This window comes from Lagenorhynchus albirostris, chromosome 9, assembly GCF_949774975.1.
Source record: "Lagenorhynchus albirostris chromosome 9, mLagAlb1.1, whole genome shotgun sequence".
In the NCBI taxonomy this organism is placed as follows: domain Eukaryota; kingdom Metazoa; phylum Chordata; class Mammalia; order Artiodactyla; family Delphinidae; genus Lagenorhynchus; species Lagenorhynchus albirostris.
In genome coordinates, this window is record NC_083103.1 from 52,510,404 (window position 1) to 52,528,197 (window position 17,794).

The following is a 17,794-nucleotide window of genomic DNA, read 5'->3' on the forward strand; positions in this document are numbered from 1 at the left end:
AGTCTTCCTGACCCCTGGTCCTGGTTCTACCTTCCCCCCAAATCCTTGCCCTGTCTCCCCACTCTGGTCTTTGCTGAGCTTTGGCACTTCACCCCCAGCTCACTCACCTTCCAAGCCCTGTCTACCTTGGTGCCTCTTGTGGTGTCTCCTTTGTGTCTTCCAACCGGCCAGGCAGAGAAGAGTCAGGTAGGTGCTGGGCTGTGGCTCATTAACCCCCTAACTGCTCCTTTCAGTCAGGCCTGCGGGGGTCCTCTCTCTTTGGGACTCCTTTGAGGCACTGAGCCTCCACCCCCCAGTCACCCAGGATCAACTTCTTGGTCCCTCTTAGAGCACGTGTTGGGAGGGGACTTGCCTCTGGGATTTGCTGATAATGAGAACAACATTGTTAAGAGCCCTCATGGGTTCCAGAACTTTCCAACCAATGGGGCAGCTTTTATTGACATTATTCCATCTGATCCTCAGAACAGTCAGGGGAGACAGGCAGCCCAAGAAGAGGAAACTGAGGTCCAGAGAAGTGAAATGACTTACTGATGCTTATACTAATGTTTAGTATCAGAGCTGCAAGGCAGACCCAGAGCTTCATTCCCAGGCCTGTGCTCTGCATATGGGTAAGGGCATAGGGTCTGAAGAGACAAGTCCTGGGTATGAATACCAGTTCTAATATATTTTAGCTATGTCACCTTAGGCATGTTACTTAACCTCTCTGAATCTGAGTTTCTCCATCTGTAAAATGGAACATAACAATATTACCCATCTCATAGAGTTTTTGAGAGGATTTAGGACATAGTGAAACATGATTTTTTGAAAATGACTCCAGGGGTTTGGTTTGTATTATCTAACAACAGCCAGAGGAAAGGCTGCCTGCATATATTATATTTCCCAGGGGACTAGTGATGTTCATCTCCTGCAGGAGAAGATACAACTTTCATGGGCTCTCAGAGTCTCTAGATGCCAAACAGCTGGCTTCACCAGGTACTACTGTCAACAGCTGGCATCTAAGCTTAGACTGCTTAGTACCCAGTAGTCGGTTTTTTCTGCTTATAAAGTTACTCTCTTGCTCCCTTTCCCCCCAGAAGGAACGCAACAAGGGTCAGGGACATTATGCCTCTATCTTAGGGTATACGTGTGTGAGTTATTAGCAGTCAACACTCAGCTGCCAGAGGGAAGACCACTAACTGTGTCTACTATAGTCTATCTCTTGAACCTCTCGGATTCATTCACTTTTCACAAGTTCACTCCATTTGGACATAGGGTTTCCAGGATTCTGATTAGTCACAGTTTCAAGGGAAATTTATAAGAGAAGGATTAGTTGGATTAATGACTGCCCTCGCTGCTGCAGTCAGTCCCAAGGCTGCAAGTGACACTTCATCATCCCTCTCCTCTGCCAGCCATTCTAGATTCCCTTCCCCTTTCCCTTCAGTGGGTCTAGATGAATTCCCTCCTAGCATGACCCAGACCCTCATCCCTGACAGTTCTGAGCCCCTGGTTACTCTGCCTCATCAAGCTATAGTTGCTTTAATTGTCCACTAAGAGTTAAAGCCAGAAACCAGAAATGCTCACTTGCCTGAATGCTGACCTCCCAGCCCCCATTATGTAAGAATGGCTTTACTTCCTCCTGAAGATCACGGTCAATTGCCCTTCTAAATATGGTAACTCCTTTTTCTGACTGCTGATCTGCTTGCACAGTGGGCTTAAAATGACCAGGCAGAAGCTGTAGCTTTAAATTTAGTGAGATTTACTGTGTCTCCTGGTGAATCCGCACTGCTTAATCCACAGAGGCCAGAATCGTCAGGACTGCAAGTACAAATTTCCCCAAATAGGTCACTGTGGGTAATGGTGGGTGGAACCACTCTAGCTTCCACCCACTGGTTCTTGGCAGGAAGCATCACTTTTTAATGGGCATCCAAGCTGAAAATGGATCCATCCCATTGGATGGGAACATGGACCTTATTACCGCTCCCGATTGGAGCAGCTAGTGGCTTTCTTATGCAATCATTTCCAGCCTCCCACCCATCTATATTGCTGATACATGAGTATTTGCTAACAAACAAGTGATACCAATGCCAAAAATATAAAAACTTACAGGAGAAATTTTTAACATTCAATCAAATGCTAACTTCGTGGCTCCCACGGCCCCCTTTGCTTCTCTCTGTCCTAGCACCTTATATTATTTCTCTGGGTCTGACTCCCCAGTTAAACTATGGATACCTTGAGGGCAGCAACTATGTCTGGCTTATTTCTGTCTCTAGCAGTCCTAGTAAAGACTTTAAATATAAATGATTGGATGATCAAATTTTATTCATCACATTAATGACTGATGAAAACTGTGAAAACCAATCATTCTATAGCACTAGTGGGAAGACCTCTTGATCCGGTATTTGAGGACCGGGCTTTAGCTGTCTGCTCAACTGAATGAAGTCAATTTGGGTTGCTTTAATTCATTTAAAAATATTTATTGTGTTTATTCTGTGCTGGGCGCTGTCATTGGTGTCCAGGGAGCTGAATTATTTGCATCTAAGGATCAAGGGTCCCCAGAATTCCCTGGGCCCTGGGGACATGCCATTTTGGTGATGGCTGCTTTGACATCCTTGTTCCTCAGCGTGTAGATGAGAGCGTTGAGGACAGATGCGAGAATGCATGCACCACGTTGCCCATGATGTGGAAGTCGAGGGGTAGGCCAGCCCTATAGGCCACGTAGGCTATGGCAATGGATGAGTAGTAAGTGCCAACCAGGAGGTGGGAGCTGCAGGTGGAGAAGGCTTTTGAGCCTCCTTCTTGGGAGCTGACGTGAAACACTGAGGCCAGGATGTGCGCATAGGAAAGAAGCACCAGGAGAAGGGGCAGGAAGGACACCACCATGGCGATGCAGAAGCCCATGAAGGTCTGGGGCGCGGTGTCAGAGCAGGAGGCCTGGACCGCAAGTGGTCACAGAAGCAGTGGTAGATGTGAACAGTGTTGTCAAAAGCCATGTGGAAGGTCTGCAGCACTGCTGGGATGGGCAGAAGGAGGGTAGTGAGCCAGGCACTGGCTGCCAGTGCAGCACTGGTCTGTGGGGTCATGAGGACAAGGTAGTGCAGTGGGCAGCAGATAGCCACATTGCAGTCATAGGCCATGACCACCAGCATGAAGGTTTCAGAGCAGGAGAATCTGTGGAAAAGGTACATCTGCAGGAAGCAGGCAGAGAAGCTGAGGTACTGGTCCCCAAGCAAGAATAGGGACAGCATCTTGGGGACAGTGGTTGTAGTAGAGAGGATGTCCAGGGCTGAGAGGTTGATCAGGAAGAAGTACATGGGCTTGTGGAGGCTGGGCTCTGCCACCACAGACAACAGGATCTGCTCATTTCCCACCAGAATAAGCAGAGAGATTAAGAGGAAAATCAAGAAGACAAGGAGGAAGAGGGATTCAAGCAGAGAGGGGATGCCCACCAGGTAGAACACAGGTGAGGAGCCCTTTGATCCATTACAGGTGGCTTCCATAGTGGGTCAGGGCTGGTTATTTGCAGACAGATACTGGAAACATCAGTACATATCTGGAAACCAGAACAACCAGGGAAACATTAACTAGAACATGCATCTTTTTGTTTCCAACCATGGATCTCAATCCTAACTGTTTCTTTGTGCCTGGAATTTCATTGCACAACTAAGATGCTCAGGATAGTGAGTTGTCTAATGAGCAATGGTTAAAAAGCTGGTCCTGTCTGGTGGGCAAGAGGGGTGAACATAAACACCTGAAGGGCTGTCATGGGACAGGTACAACACTTACAAAGAACTGGGGCCAGTATTAGCAGCTCCAGGGACCCAGAGAGCCCCACATATGGAATAAGTTTCTTATAATTAGAACTATCCCATAAGGCAAAAGACTGGCTTGAGAATGCGTGAATTCCTTATAACTAGAGGTAGGCAAAGCTGGGGTCTTTTGAGCTGAAATGGTGCACAGGAGGTTTAATATTTAGATAGGAGCTAGATTAAAAACCCTTAAGCAAACTTCTGACCCTAGATCCATTGGTTCTTTAAAAAAAAAAAAGTAACATAAATGAACTACATCAATCAGATTGTGGAGGATTCCCTTTCTATGATATCTTATTGATAGGAAGAGCTGCTTCCCCCCAAGGGCTGCTACAGAATGCAGTCTGCTTCAGCCAGGAACAGCTCCCCTTTCTGTGCAGCTTCTGCTGGGACTCTGTCTCAGTCTAACCTGGGTCCTTGTATCCTGTCTATTTGTCATATCCAGAGACCAATCATCCTGATTTGCCCAGAACTGCCTGGTTTTAGCACTGCAAGTCCCATGTCCCAGGAAATCCCTTAGTCCCCGGCAAACTGAGATGTCAGTCACCTTGCGAGGGCAGAGGCATTGTATATGCCTTTGGTAGAAGGAGTCATTTCTCGAAAGGAATCCAAGTGGAAGATAGATTCTCCCCCTGGTGGGAAAAAACAAACTCCAGGGCACTTCCTGGGTCACTCCATGGTCTTCCCCCTCCTGGCTGCTGCAGCTCGGCAGGTGTCACTGTTAAGCCACTTCATGCCCACTGCTCTGGGCCCCAGCTCAGAGGGCATCACAGAGAACTGAAAAGTCTCAGAACCAGTGTCAGGAGAGAAGACCAAGCACTCTTCAGAGAGTAACTCCACTCCCAGGAGGCTGTTGAAGAAGGTTACTGTGCGTGCACGGCAGCCCAAGACCCCCACAGTGAGACTTTCCAACCCCCAGAACTGAGCTGAGGGAAGTGTTGACTCGAACTTCACCTTGACTAAGTGATCCAGGGCCAGGTTATGTTGATGTTCAGATCACTGCCTCCCTGCCCCAGGGACCCCTGGAGCAGATCCACTTGGTTTTCCAGGACCACCTCCAGCTTCTCCCTCTTCTAACAAACCCTCTCACGCCACAGAATACGTAAGCGTGGAAATGGCCTGCAGATAGTTGAGTCCCTGACCCTTTCTTTCACAGACGAAAAGTCAGGCCGGGGAATTCCCTGGTGGTCCAGTGGTTAGGACTCTGAGCTTCCATTTCACGGGGCGCGGGTTCAATCCCTGGTTGAGGAACTAAGATCCCGAAAGCTGGGAGGCCCAAAAAAAAAAAAAAAGACAAGTCAGGCCGGGATGGGGATGGGCAGCTGTCCCCGGGTCAACAGCTGGTCTGTACCAGACTTGGTCCTGGAAACCAGGCCTCAGGCTCTGATCTTGGACTCTTTCCACCAAGCCAGGCCACCTGGAGGATTTGGAAGCTCTGGTTTCCACCTGGGGAAAAAATAGGCCAAAAGTTTTACTTTCCTCTCTCCATTTCTTAGGCTGATGTCAGAGACAGTTATGGATTTCTGTTTGGTTCTGAGGGCGTTTTCAAACAGTTTCAGATGGTCTGGTTACTAAATAGAGGCACTACAAGGCTAGAAAAAGAATGCTCTTTTCAAGAAATGACTTAAGGAAGAGGTGGACTGGGCACATCTGCATGGAAAAAAGTCATGACAATCAGGTCCCGTGTCCTGAGCAGAGCGGTTGTATACCTGGTGCCTGGTAGTTGTGGCACATATACACAATGGAATACTACTCAGCCATAAAAAGAAACAAAATTGAATTATTTGTAGTGAGGATGGACCTAGAGTCTGTCATACAGAGTGAAGTAAGTCAGAAAGAGAAAAACAAATACCGTATGCTAACACATATATATGGAATCTAAAAAAAAAATGGTTCTGAAGAATCTAGGGGCAGAACAGGAATAAAGATGTAGACATAAAGAATGGACTTGAGGACACAGGGAGGGGGAAGGGTAAGCTGGGACAAAGTGAGAGAGTGGCAAAAAACAAAAAACACAAAAACCCTACAACTACAGTTTCAGTAGTTGTGGCTCACGGGCTCTAGAGCACAGGCACCAGGCACCTGGTACCTTGCTCATAATAAACCCTCAACAAATATTTTTTTAATAAATGAATTAATTAATGAAAGGGTTAACCTGAGTTAAACTGAACTTTTCCCCATAATGTACTAGTCAGCAGGGATTTTCCTTCTCTTTTCTTTTAACATCTAAATTGACAGAATGCACATTTCCAGGGAAGCTGCTGCAATTCTGAGATGCTGTCCCCTCCACTGGCTGGGCCCATGTAAGCAGGTTTTGCAAGGTCTGCGGGGCAATCCCAGAACATCAGAGCCAGAAGCGTCCTGAAAAGCAAGCAACGTAGTCCAATCCCCACAGCCCTCCTCCCATTTTTCAAATAAAATAACTCAGAGAAGGGAGTGACTTGCTCAGTCAAGGTCACACAAGGAGCTGGAAGTCAGACTCCGGGCTCCCTGCCAGGTCTCCCAAGGGTCCACCGCGGGAGCGGCGCTGAAGCTTCCCTGTCTGGCAGCCCACATCATTCTTGTATCCCTCACCAGCCTGAGGATTCCTTGGGGCTGGTGACTGACCCTGACTCCTTTCCTATAAAACCAGGATCTCAGTGTGGCCCAGCGCCTGGCTTCTTCGTGTTTCCACAGAGCTGTCCTGACGACCTCAGGGCTTTCCCTCCAGCATTCCTGCGGAATCACACACTTCACCCTGTGGAAAGCTTCTGGTCTTGCTCCCCTATTGTGGCTGATACGGAGGAAGAGGCTCAGAGAGGGGCTATGCCTGGCCAAAGTCACACAGTTAGTGAGTCAGCAGCCAGCCTGCAATGCTGTAAATTGGGGCAGAAAGATTTTAGCCCATCTCCCTTCTCGTAGGGCCCCTCTCATAGTGGGGTGACGGTCCCTAATTGCCTGTCCCCTTAAACTGTGCCCTTCCAGAACCCTGTCCCTCCTTGAGCTCTGACAGGCTCTGGGCTTCCTTTGCAGCCTTCATGCCTACATAAGGGGGGGCTCAGCTCACCTGCGACCCAGGCCACTCCAGCTGCCCCTTCTTCTCCCCAAGCCAGCGCTGCCTCAGTGGGGAGGACAGGTTGGGGCTGAGACTGGTTCCATTAAACCCCCAGGCCCTCCTGTCCCTAACCTGCTGGGTCCTTTCCCCTGAGGTCCCTTTCTAACAGGGCCCTGTGTAATGCTTTTCTGAGGACTCCCAAGTGGCTGGCTAGCAGCTACCACTGGGCTTGGCTGATATTAGAACAACAAGATTAATAGTCTTCACTGGGGCACAGAACTCTGTGGTCTATGGAGGTTTTCCCACCTATTGAGCAACAGTTCACAGCCCCACGTGACAGGTGAGGAAACCAAGGCTCAGAGGTGAAAGGAATTGCCCAGGTCACACAGCAGGCCGAGGACAAGGCAAGATGGAGGTCTCAGATTTGCTAACTCTCAGTCTAGCCTCTGAGCCAACCAACCACACAAATGAGACAAAGGTTGTGAAAAATCTCTATATAACTGTAAAGTGCTGTGCTGTTGGCCAGGGGATGGGGGTATGGGGACACTTCAAGTGTTTTGAAGCTAGAGGAACAAGTGTGACAGAGCAGAGAGCCACTCAGGTTCCCAAATCTTCACTCCCTCTCACTCACTTGCCCTCTCTTACTCTCACTGTTTCTTAGATGCCTTATAACTCCAAGTCCAACCTCCTCCAGGGAGCCTTCCGTGACTTATCTTCCTCCAGCTCCCAGGGCTCTTGCTCTCCTCTGGATTAACCAGGCTGACTGCCTATGCCGTCCACTTTAAAGATTAGGAGGGGACTTCCCTGGTGGCGCAATGGTTAAGAATCCGCCTGCCAATGCAGGGGACATGGATTCGAGCCCTGGTCCAGGAGGATTCCCCATGCCGCAGAGCAACTAAGCCCTTGCGCCACAACTACTGAGCCTGTGTGCCACAACTACTGAAGCCCACGTGCCTAGAGCCCACACTCCGCAACAAGAGAAGCCACTACAATGAGAAGCCCGCGAACCGCAACGAAGAGTCGCCCCTGCTCGCCACAACTAGAGAAAGCCTGCGCGCAGCAATGAAGACCCAATGCAACCAAAAATAAATATAAAATAATAAATGAATTTAAAAAAAAATAAAGATTAGGAGAACTGAGGTTCATCGTTCATTCCACATTGAATGCAGCTGGCTTCGTGCTGGGTGCCTGAACACAGTGAATTGACAGAGTCCAGTGGGTGTAGCCTATGGAAAAAATTGACCACCAATCATATCCAGTGTGGTCCGTACTACTATAGAGTTGAACGGCTCAGAGGAGGGAACAAAGTAGGTTTGCATGATGGAAGACAACTTTCAGGTGGGTTGTGAATTATAAGCAGATGAGGAGAGCTCTCCAGGCCAATAAGGCAGGGACAAAGTGAGGAAAGTGTGGAAAAGTAGGTGTGTTAGAGGGGCAGATAGAAGTGTGTTTGGGATGCAGTATAGAGGGAGAGACTGGGAGTCTCAAAAGATGAGGTCGGCAGGGGACAGAACCAGAAGGGTCTCGAATTCCAGGCCAAGGAATACGAAGCCAGCATGAGGACGTTGGAGAACCAGGGAGGGCCTTCAGGCAGGGGGTTAACAGATGCTTGTTTCCGAAAGATCCCACGCATTGCCACGTGGAGAAGGGATTCAAGCGGGAGAGGCTAGAGGCAGGGAGGCCAACCAGGGAGATGGGTGGTGAGGAGAGAAAGAGGGAGAAGGAGCAATGATAATGATGACAGAAGCTGCTGCCCTTTAGTGAGTGCTTACTTGTACCAATGACTGTGCCCTGGTGGTTACATACTTGGTTTCAGTTCTTCTGATCAGTGGTTTTTATTACCCTCGATTTTATTATCCAAGTGTCTTCAAGGCCTACGCTTCTTAACTATCAAGAATCAGATAGATCTCCAAGAGGCAGTGTTGTCAGAATTTGATAACTGTATATGGAAGAGTGCGAGATGACGCTCGGCGTTCTGGCTTGGGCGATGAGGCAGATGGCGGTGATGTTGGCTGAGCTGCAGAACATGGCGGTGGGCAACGGGCAGTGTAGGTGAGAAGATTTTGGAGGGAGATGATGAGTTTGGTTTTGGACATGTTGCATTAGAGGGACCCATGGGATATCCAAGTGGGGTTGTCCAGCAGGTATTGGAGGGTTTAAGTCTGGAGCTCAAGAGAGAGAGCTGAGTTGCTGACAAAGACTTGGGAGGGCTATGCTTTATGGAGCTAGGGAGAGTGTAGAGTGAGGACAGAACCTTGGAGGAAACCAGCATGAGACAGAGGCAGAACAAGAAACGTCTGCAAAAGATGCTGGGAAAAAAATGGCCAGAGAGAGTGAAGCAAAGCCAGGAGAGTATGATATCACAGAGGCTCTCTAAAGGGCACATGTGGCCAGCAGCAGTAAAAGCTGCTGGTGGGACAGGAAGGATGAGAAGTGAAGAGTGTCCAGGAGATCCAGCAAGGAGGAGGTCAATGGGGACCCCAGGGTGAACAGGACCAGTGGAACGATGGGAGTGGAAGTTTGGTGGTGTGGACATTTGGGGGGTAAGTAGAGAGAGTGGATAACATTTTCAAGATGTGTGGCTGTGAAGAGATGTGGATGGTTGGAGGGCAACGAGGGATCAGGGAGGATTTTGTTATATTTTTAAATTGGAAATATTTGAGCAGATGGCCCACCATTTGTTGGTAGGAGTTAGCCAGCAGAGAGGGAGAGGAGGAAGGAATGGTCAAAGAGGAGGAGAAGTGGATCTTCTGAGCCCAGTGTCTGGACTACTAGTAGGAGAGAAGGAGGTTTAAGAGAGAGAGAGAGAGAGAGAGAGAGAGAGAGAGAGAGAGGGAAAAGCAAGATTGCAGATTTAGTGGTGCAGGGGTAGGGGGGCAAATTTCACTTAAGACAAGAGTGGCGGGAGAATTTCGTGAAGAGCCTGAGATTGCAGGGGAGTTTCTTCTCCACTGAATGGGTCTGAGAGGCCATATAGTGGATATGTGCTCAGATCCTGGTGCCAGACTGGTTTGGGTTCAAGCCTGGCTGGGAGCTCTCTGAGACTCTGTTTCTGCTTCTGTAGAATGGGGGTTTGTTTACTGAGTGCAAGCTCTGCTAGTGCGGCGCAGGTTGAGAAGAGGTGAAGAGTGCCAACAGGTGTCAGAAGCGCCTTCTACCCAGGTTACACAACCCTGTCCCTCTCTCCTGGGACTGTGGGGAGGCCCATAACATTCCCAGTCCAGGTCTCACCCACCTGAGAAAGTGGGGACTCCAGAAATGTCTCTAGGAGGAGTCCGTGTATCTCAGGAACATTTTTGAGCTCAGAACAGAAGACAGCCTGGCCCTCTATGTTCCGCCTGAGCGCAGGCCAGCTGCCTAAGCCGCTCTGCCCTGGAAAGTCGTCAGTGACGCTCTGTCTCTCTCCGTCTCACCCCTGCTGCCCGTCACCTTCACAGGTGTCAGGCTCCCACAGATGCGAGAGGCTGGAAAAGGAAGGTGCCAAGGAGGAAAGGGAAGTTATAAATACGTCCAGGGAGAGACTGGGCTGCCTCCCGGTGTGGGCAGGAGGCTCCTGGAGCTCTGGGGAGGAGAGTCCAGAATCAGGGACCACTACAGGGGCCTCCAGCATGCTCATCACTGTCACCATCCTTCCTGCCACCAGGAGGCAGTGTGGCATCAGGTTTGGGGGCCAAACGCACTTGGGTTCAAATCCCAGCTCCTCCATTTGGGCAATGACGTCACTTCTCTCTGCCTTTGTCTCCCCTTTCTGAATCTGGGCAATAGTGCCAGCAATATTGGCTGGAATGAAGGTTTAGTGAGACACGCCAGGTGAGAGTTCTTTGCAAACTGTGAAGTGCTGAGAAGAAGTTTTCTATACCATCACCACCATAGCCACTGAGAAGTTACCCCCTGGATGTCTTCCCCTCTGAGATTTTTCATCCTGGAAGTCTGGAAGCAGAGGACCTGGCTGAGGAAAGTTCCCTGTGGGTATTAGCAGTCTGTTTAATACTCACTGACGAAGGTCATGTAGAGAACTAGGATACTATCCTGACCACATCCATGTTCTTTTGGGAACCCAGTCAAAGGTGCTATACTCAGAGCTCAACCCTATATAAAACCTCATGGCTTAGTGACTGATGGACAGATGACTGAGTCCTCAAACTAATCCTTTGGGACAGTTAAGTGCCAAGATTAGGGACATGAGCTCTGGGACCAGATAGTCTAGGTTAAAAACTGGTCTGCCTTTTACCTGCTGTGTAACCTTGGGCAAGTCTCCTAACCTCTCTGTGCCACCGTTTTCTCCCCAGGTGAGGGGACTTGTGGTCATGCCTGGTGTACTTGTGCACTGCTGGGCCAGCCTCCTATGGTGAGGGGGCCCATGGTATCGGCCACGTCAGAGCTCAACGTGCACTGCTTTCACAGCCCCCTCAGGTAGGCCACTTGTGGTCAGTGGTCACGTCTGGGGTACATCTGCACTGCTGTCACAGCCTCCTCTGAGTGGGGGACTTATGGTGAGCGGTCAGGTCTTAAGTACAAGTGCACTGCTGTCACTGCCTCCTGAGGTGAGGGGACCTGTGGTGACCAGTCACCTCTGCAGTACTCCTGTACTGCTGAGACAGCCTCCTCTGGTGAAGGGGCTATTGGTCACAACTGAGGTACATGTGCACTGCTGTGACAGCCCCCTCAGGTGAGGGGAAGTGTGGTTAGCGGTCACGTCTGAGGTACACATGCACTGCTGTCACAGCCTCCTCAGGTGAGGGGGCTGTAGTATCTGTCACGTCAGAGGTACACGTGAAATGCTATGAAAGCTTCCTCAGGTGCGGGGAAGTGCAGTGACGGTTCATGTCTCACCACATGCCTCTGGCCTGTGGAGCTGTGACATCACTGCATGTGTATCTCAGACCTGACCACTCACTGCACAACACTAACCTGTGCAGGGTAGGACATGTAAGGTTATCATGGGTAGTTGGGAACATTGACTAAGCTGATACAAGTAAAGTACTTTGAACGGTGCTTGGCCTGGAATGAATGTCAGTCATAATTATTGCATTCATTTTATAGTCAAGGACACTGAGGCTTAGAAAAATGAAGCAACTGTCCAGTGCCACGTAGCTCGTCGTTTGCTGAGCTCAGGCCCAAGGGACTCCAAAGGGTGGATTGGTTTGCTTATGCTGAGCTGCCTTCTTCCCTTGTGGCTGTTTCTAGAAGATAGTTGATATTTCTCTCAAGAGACAGGAGTCCCCAACCTTAGGAGGAGATTCTGTGGCCCTCTAGGGCCCCGGTCTGGGCCCACCTCTGATTCAGACACCACCGTGAAACCCGCCTGCTGGAGAGATCCACCCGTGCCCTTGCCAGAGACCAGGCCTGCCCCACATGGGACACCTCAGGCCTGGTCTCTCCCCTCCCCGCGGAAGACACGTCTATGTTCCACTCAGAGAACAGAAAGACAGAGGGGACAGGCATTCTAATAAGGACGGTACCACTTCAATGGTGAGAGAATTTTACACATGAGTGCCAGGAACAGTTGGAGTGAGTGAATCTAGGAAACGTGTGTGCAGAGTGGAGGGAGTGGGTGTGCTTGGGGTGGAACATGAAAAGGAGAGAACCAAGCAAACTGTAAACTGACGTGCTCCAAATAAACAGCCCTGAGGAAAACAGCTTAGCCTGTTCCAGCTCCAGCTTAGAACAGAGAAAAGTTGGGTGTCCCACCCTGGCCCAGACTGGGCCTTACCACCAGTCAGAACCCTCCTTGCCTGTACAGTTGTCACTGGAGCATCTGTGGAGGACCAACCTGGTCAAGAAGCAGCTGCCCGTGCTCAATCTGCTTCCTGCCTTCTCCATCTCCAGGCTCATAACCCCATCAGGTGAGGAAGTGACTCATCTTCCTAGGTGAAGCATGAAGCGTGCTTCCCCAGCAGCTGTCATAAACTCTGCCCGAGTCACAGAAATGAATCCCGGGCAGTGAAGGCCCTGGATGTCTACAGATAACCCCTGCAGTCCTGCCACACTTGCTTTCCCCCAGAGAACAAAATGGTAGTAATGTTTGTTGAGTACCTATTAACTACCTACCAGGCACTGTGCAAAGTACATCCACTCATTAGCCCCATCCTGCAGATGAGAAAACAGAGGCATGAAGGATTAAATAACACATGGGTATGAAGTTTCGGTTTGGGAAGATGAAGAAGTTCTGGAGATGGATGGTGGTGATGGTTCCACAACAATGCGAATGTACTTAATGCCACTGAACCATATACTTAAAATGGTAAATTTCACGTTTCGGATATTTCACATACACATTTCACGTGTGTATTTCACATACACACAAAACCCCCTACAAACAAGCAAAGAATGAACACAGCTACCAAGTGGAGAAGCCTTGGTAGAAGTCCTGCCCCAAAGGTTTGTTCTTGGACCTTTTCCTCTCACTTGCAAGTGGAGATTCTCATCTGGCGGAAGACAGGGAGGTAGGGGGCACTCCACATCAGGCAGAGAGAGATGGGTTTATCCTGAGCGCGCTGGGGAGTGGGGTGGGAGCCGGGTTTGAAGAAGGGAGGGGCATGGTTAGATTTAAGGGCTGGAAAGTTCCCTCTGGCTCACAGGAAGATGGAGACCGGAGGTGGGGAGGAGGCTGGGACACGGCCCGGACCAGAGCTGCTGGTGGCCAGGACCAGGGCAGTGACAGCAGCATAGGAAGAAGCGGGCCGGTTTGAGAGACGGGTGTGGAGGAGAGGGAGAGAGGGGAGCAGGCGGTGACTGCTCTCACTGGGCTCCTTCTGGCCTGTCCATTTCAGCCTCCTCTGACAGTCGTCCTTCCCGCCCCTCCTCCTGGACTGGAGTCTTAAAGGAAGAGCCTGGGGCACCGACCTCCTCTCTGGCCCCCAGGGGGCAGTGTTACAAAGTCTGCAGGGCGTTGGGGCCCTGGCAGCCAGGGGCAGATGCTTGCTCCCCTTGGTCTCCACTCCTGGCCTCCGCTGCCCCCCTTCCCCCATGTCCTCTCTCCCAGGAGCCAAATCATTAATAACCGTAATCCCTCATCTCCTGCACTTGACACTTCACTAAAGCAGTGGTATATCCATTAGCTCATGTTCCTTCCCCAAAGACAGGGGTGGGGGTGGGGGGGGCAGAGCAGAATGAGACCTACCCCCACCACTTTATAATAAGGAAACTGGGGACCAGACAGGACATAGGACCTGACCAACGCCAGTGTGCTGGTGGCAGAGGCAGGGTTGGGAGCCACCGTCCAGCCAGTGCCCGGTCTGGACCCTGTGAGAGGGGACAGCCTGCGGCACCCACAGAACAACAGCTGTTAACAACTTGAGTGCCCTCTCACCTCAGAGGGCCTTCCCAGTGATTGAGTCACATGGGGTCGTCAGTGAGGTCAGAATGACCTGGCTTCTGATTTACTTTTATCGCATCCTCTGCTTCTAGAATTACAAGAGTCACCGCCATTACCATCGCCACCATATTAATAATAATGGCTCATGTCTGCTCAGCTCTCAGACTTAGTAAGCACTAATCCATCAACTCACCTGAGCCTTAGGACAGCCCTGGGAAGGTATTTCACAGACAAGGGCCCTGAGGATCAGAGACGGCAAGTGACCAGCCTCAGATCACCCAGCTAGGTCTCCAGGGAGTTTACAGTCTCCTGGGAGAGCTACGCACATACAGAGTGAGGTGAGTGAGATGATTGGGTATAGTGCAGCCCTGCCAGGCGGTTTCCCATCATCTCTACGGATGAGGATACTGAGTCTCAGAGATCTTCTTACCGGGTCAGGATTGAACCATCTGATGCCCACACCCATGCCCTGTCTGGGCACAGGGCTGCCACTTTCAGGGAGGAATGTAGAGTTTCCAGCAGACACCTACCTGCCTGCAGACCCATGATTCTCCTCACCTAGTTGGGAAATTTGCTGCGTTCTGATCCAGGAGCCATGGCAACAAAGATGGGAAAGTCCTGAACCCTTGGCAGGAGGGAGTCTGTTTCTCATTCACCAGAGGGAGAAACTGAAGCCCACGGAGAGACTGGGACTTCCCTGCTGTCACGACCCAGCACGGCCTGCCTCTCTCCAGCCTCGGTCTCCCAATCTGCAAAAGGGAGGGGATGAATTAAGTGAGCTCCAGGTTCCTTCCTCCTCTGACCTTCTGAGTACCACGGGTCCATCCTTGCTGTCTTTGGCTCAGACCCCAGCCCCGGCTGTATCCTCCACATGTAGTCCTGGGCAAATCACATGGCCTCTCTGAGTGTCAGAGTCCTCATGGGTGAAGTAAGTATGCACTGTTTTCCTTGGGCAGATCTAATGAGCCATGCATGACAGCATGTCGGCACAGCTCGGGGTCTGACCCCCAGGCAGCATCTGGCGGTAGGGATGGCTGAGGCTTTGACCGAGGCCGTTACGTGTCTGCCTGGCCGAGGGCCCATTTATAGATATCTGCTCTCTGGCTGCCAGGCCAGAGGGAAGTAGGAGCAATGGCGCTGATGTGGCAGTTTAGAGCCTTTTTCAGGAAGGAGCCTCCGGCCCCCCTTCCCCTTCTCCCACTGCCCTGCCCCCGGCATCTTCTGGGCATCCTCACAGTGACCCTCAGAACAGTCCTGAGGGTGGGCCATTTGATATCACCATCTCCATTTAACAGGTGAGAAGACTGAGGCCCAGAAAGGAGAAAGGATGTGCTCCAAGTCCCACAGCAAGGTAGTTACAGAGCTGGGACCAGAATTGAGGTCTCGAGGCTGGAGCCCAGGACTCTCCCCTTGTACCCAAATTCCTTTTTTGCCTGGCTTGCTAAAAGGCATTTCCCCACGTGGGATGACTTAAAGAGGTAAAGGCTTGGGTTCTGTGAACGGCTTGGGGTTTCAAAAGCAGCATCAGGCTCGACACAAGACACAGGAGTGTGCAAACATCATGGGGCCCTGGAAGCCGCAGAGCTCTGTAAACTGTACCAGGCTTTGCCAATGGTACGGGACTCTAAAAATTAGACATCAAGCTTTGCAAACTGTGGGAATCCACAGATGGTGCTGCGATCCACATACATCATGGGGCTCTATAAAATGCACAGGGCTCAGCAAACATCACGCTGGCAAGTGGCAAAGGTGGGGTGCAAACCAGGTTGGTTGAACCTCAAGTTGGGGCCACCCAGAGTGGAACCTCACTGCAGGATTAACCCAAGAGCTATCTGAAGGCCTGTTAGCTTAACTCCCAGAGGTCCCAGGGATTGGACTTGTGCTCTAATTCCACAGCTGAGTTCAGGAATATTCTTGGACCTGTGTCAGCCTGGGGAGGCTGAGGGGATGCATGAAGGCTGCTCATGCCTGAGGTTACTGTATGTTCTGTGCCCTGTGGGGTGCTGTGCACGCTTTTACTCAAAGACTGGTGAAATGAACTTAGCCAGCCAAGCTGGTCCTAGCATCTTTCCATGTGCAGAACTTCTGCAGCCTCTGGGGCCAAGCATGGGGCAAGTGAGCCTCCAGAAAGTCGAAAGGACCCTTCCCTCTCTCGACCATGCACCTGTAATTTGCAGTCTGGAAGGCTGCACCTCTGCCAATCTCTGGGAGGACTCACAGTACCTGTCTGAAGGATTTAGAGAGAGAGAGAGAGCCAATTTGGTTTTCTCGAGCAGGATTGGGGTCTGGTTTTCTATCAACACAAGCCAACGGTTGACCTTTCCCTGGGTGGTAGTCCTGCATTCCCATTTCTGGTCTCTCAGAGACTCACTCACACTACGAGTATCTATCAAGGGGCTACTATGTGTCAGGCCTATCTGCAATTATTTCAGATACTCCCCCTTCCTTCTAGCATCCCATACAGCCACTGGGAGCCAAGTGGGGCTGATGTGTGTCTCTCTGTCATTGCACGCCAAAAGCTGAACTCCACTCCCACATCCCTATATCATGCAAAAACTCTACTGGATCTGGGTCGGTTTCACTTCTGTATGTTGGATTTGGGGAAACCCAGAGGTTTTCCTCAGAAAATGCAGCCTGGGTAGAGGAAAAACCTGGTCCCTAGTATCAGAGGTTCAAGGCGTGATCCCACAACCTACTAGCTAGGTGACTTCTGGGCAGTTACTGAGACTCAGTGCCTCATCTGTAAAATGCGAGAATAAGTACCTGGCCCACAAGGTCATTAGGAGGGCCAATGGAAAGTGAAAGTGTGGAGCAAAGAGGAAGACCATGTTCCTTGCCCTCTCACTGCCCAGCTCTGAGTCCCACCTCTGCCATTCCCTTCTCTGAGCTCCAGGCCTCAGGCTTGGATTCTTTTTCCGCTCACTGAACTTGCACAGTAGCCCCGTGAGTGAGTGCTATTGTCCCTTCTTTATAGATGAGGCAGCTGATGCTCAGAGAGGTGCAGGGACTTGCCTAAGGCCACTTGACTGGCGAAGGACAAAGCTGAGATGGGACTCAGGTCTGTCTGGCTCCGAGGCCTCCATCCTCAGTCTTCAGTGCAGAAAACTCTGGGAGTCTCATATGTCCTCTTCTTCTCTCCACCCTCCCTCCACTGAGATGGCCATACTCTTTGGAGCTGCTATCACAAGTCCCTGCCCTCCCCCAGAGGTGCTGGCCACTGTGATTCCCAATGGATAGAGTCCCTCCTTGCTCTGGATCTGAGGAGCTCAGAGAGGAGATAGGGGATCAGTGAGAGGGGATGAGAGCTTGAGGGGGACAGAGGTTCAGTGAAGGAGGACAGTGGGGGAAAGTGGCTCTGTATGGGGCTCCTGGAGGGTGAAAAAAGTTCTGTAACTGGGACGAGAGCTCAGTGTGGATGGAGGCTCAGAGCAGGAATGGGAATGCAGAGTGGAGACTGGAAAATCAGGACTGAACGACCCCAGGGCTGGGAGGGGCCACCCGTCCACATTCCCTCTGCCCCTCACCTCCCCACTGCTCGCAGGAGAAAATATCCAAGGGAAGTGCCAAGCCAAGAGGCTGTGAAGGAACAGGCTGAGGGGAGGCTAGTCAGCAGCCTCCTCCCATCAGCGGGGCTGGATCTAAACAAACACATCCTCC

At 50.9% G+C, this 17,794-nt stretch overlaps 1 protein-coding gene across 1 annotated transcript; it reads right to left on the bottom strand.

Annotated features, from left to right (window-relative positions):
• Window positions 1-2,521: 2,521 nt before the first annotated feature.
• Window positions 2,522-3,476, bottom strand: LOC132525306 (olfactory receptor 2AT4). The gene is given in 3 exon segments (XM_060157844.1): window positions 2,522-2,637; window positions 2,640-2,918; window positions 2,921-3,476. Coding segments are annotated over 3 exon segments (951 nt in total).
• Between the last annotated feature and the right edge of the window lie 14,318 nt (window positions 3,477-17,794).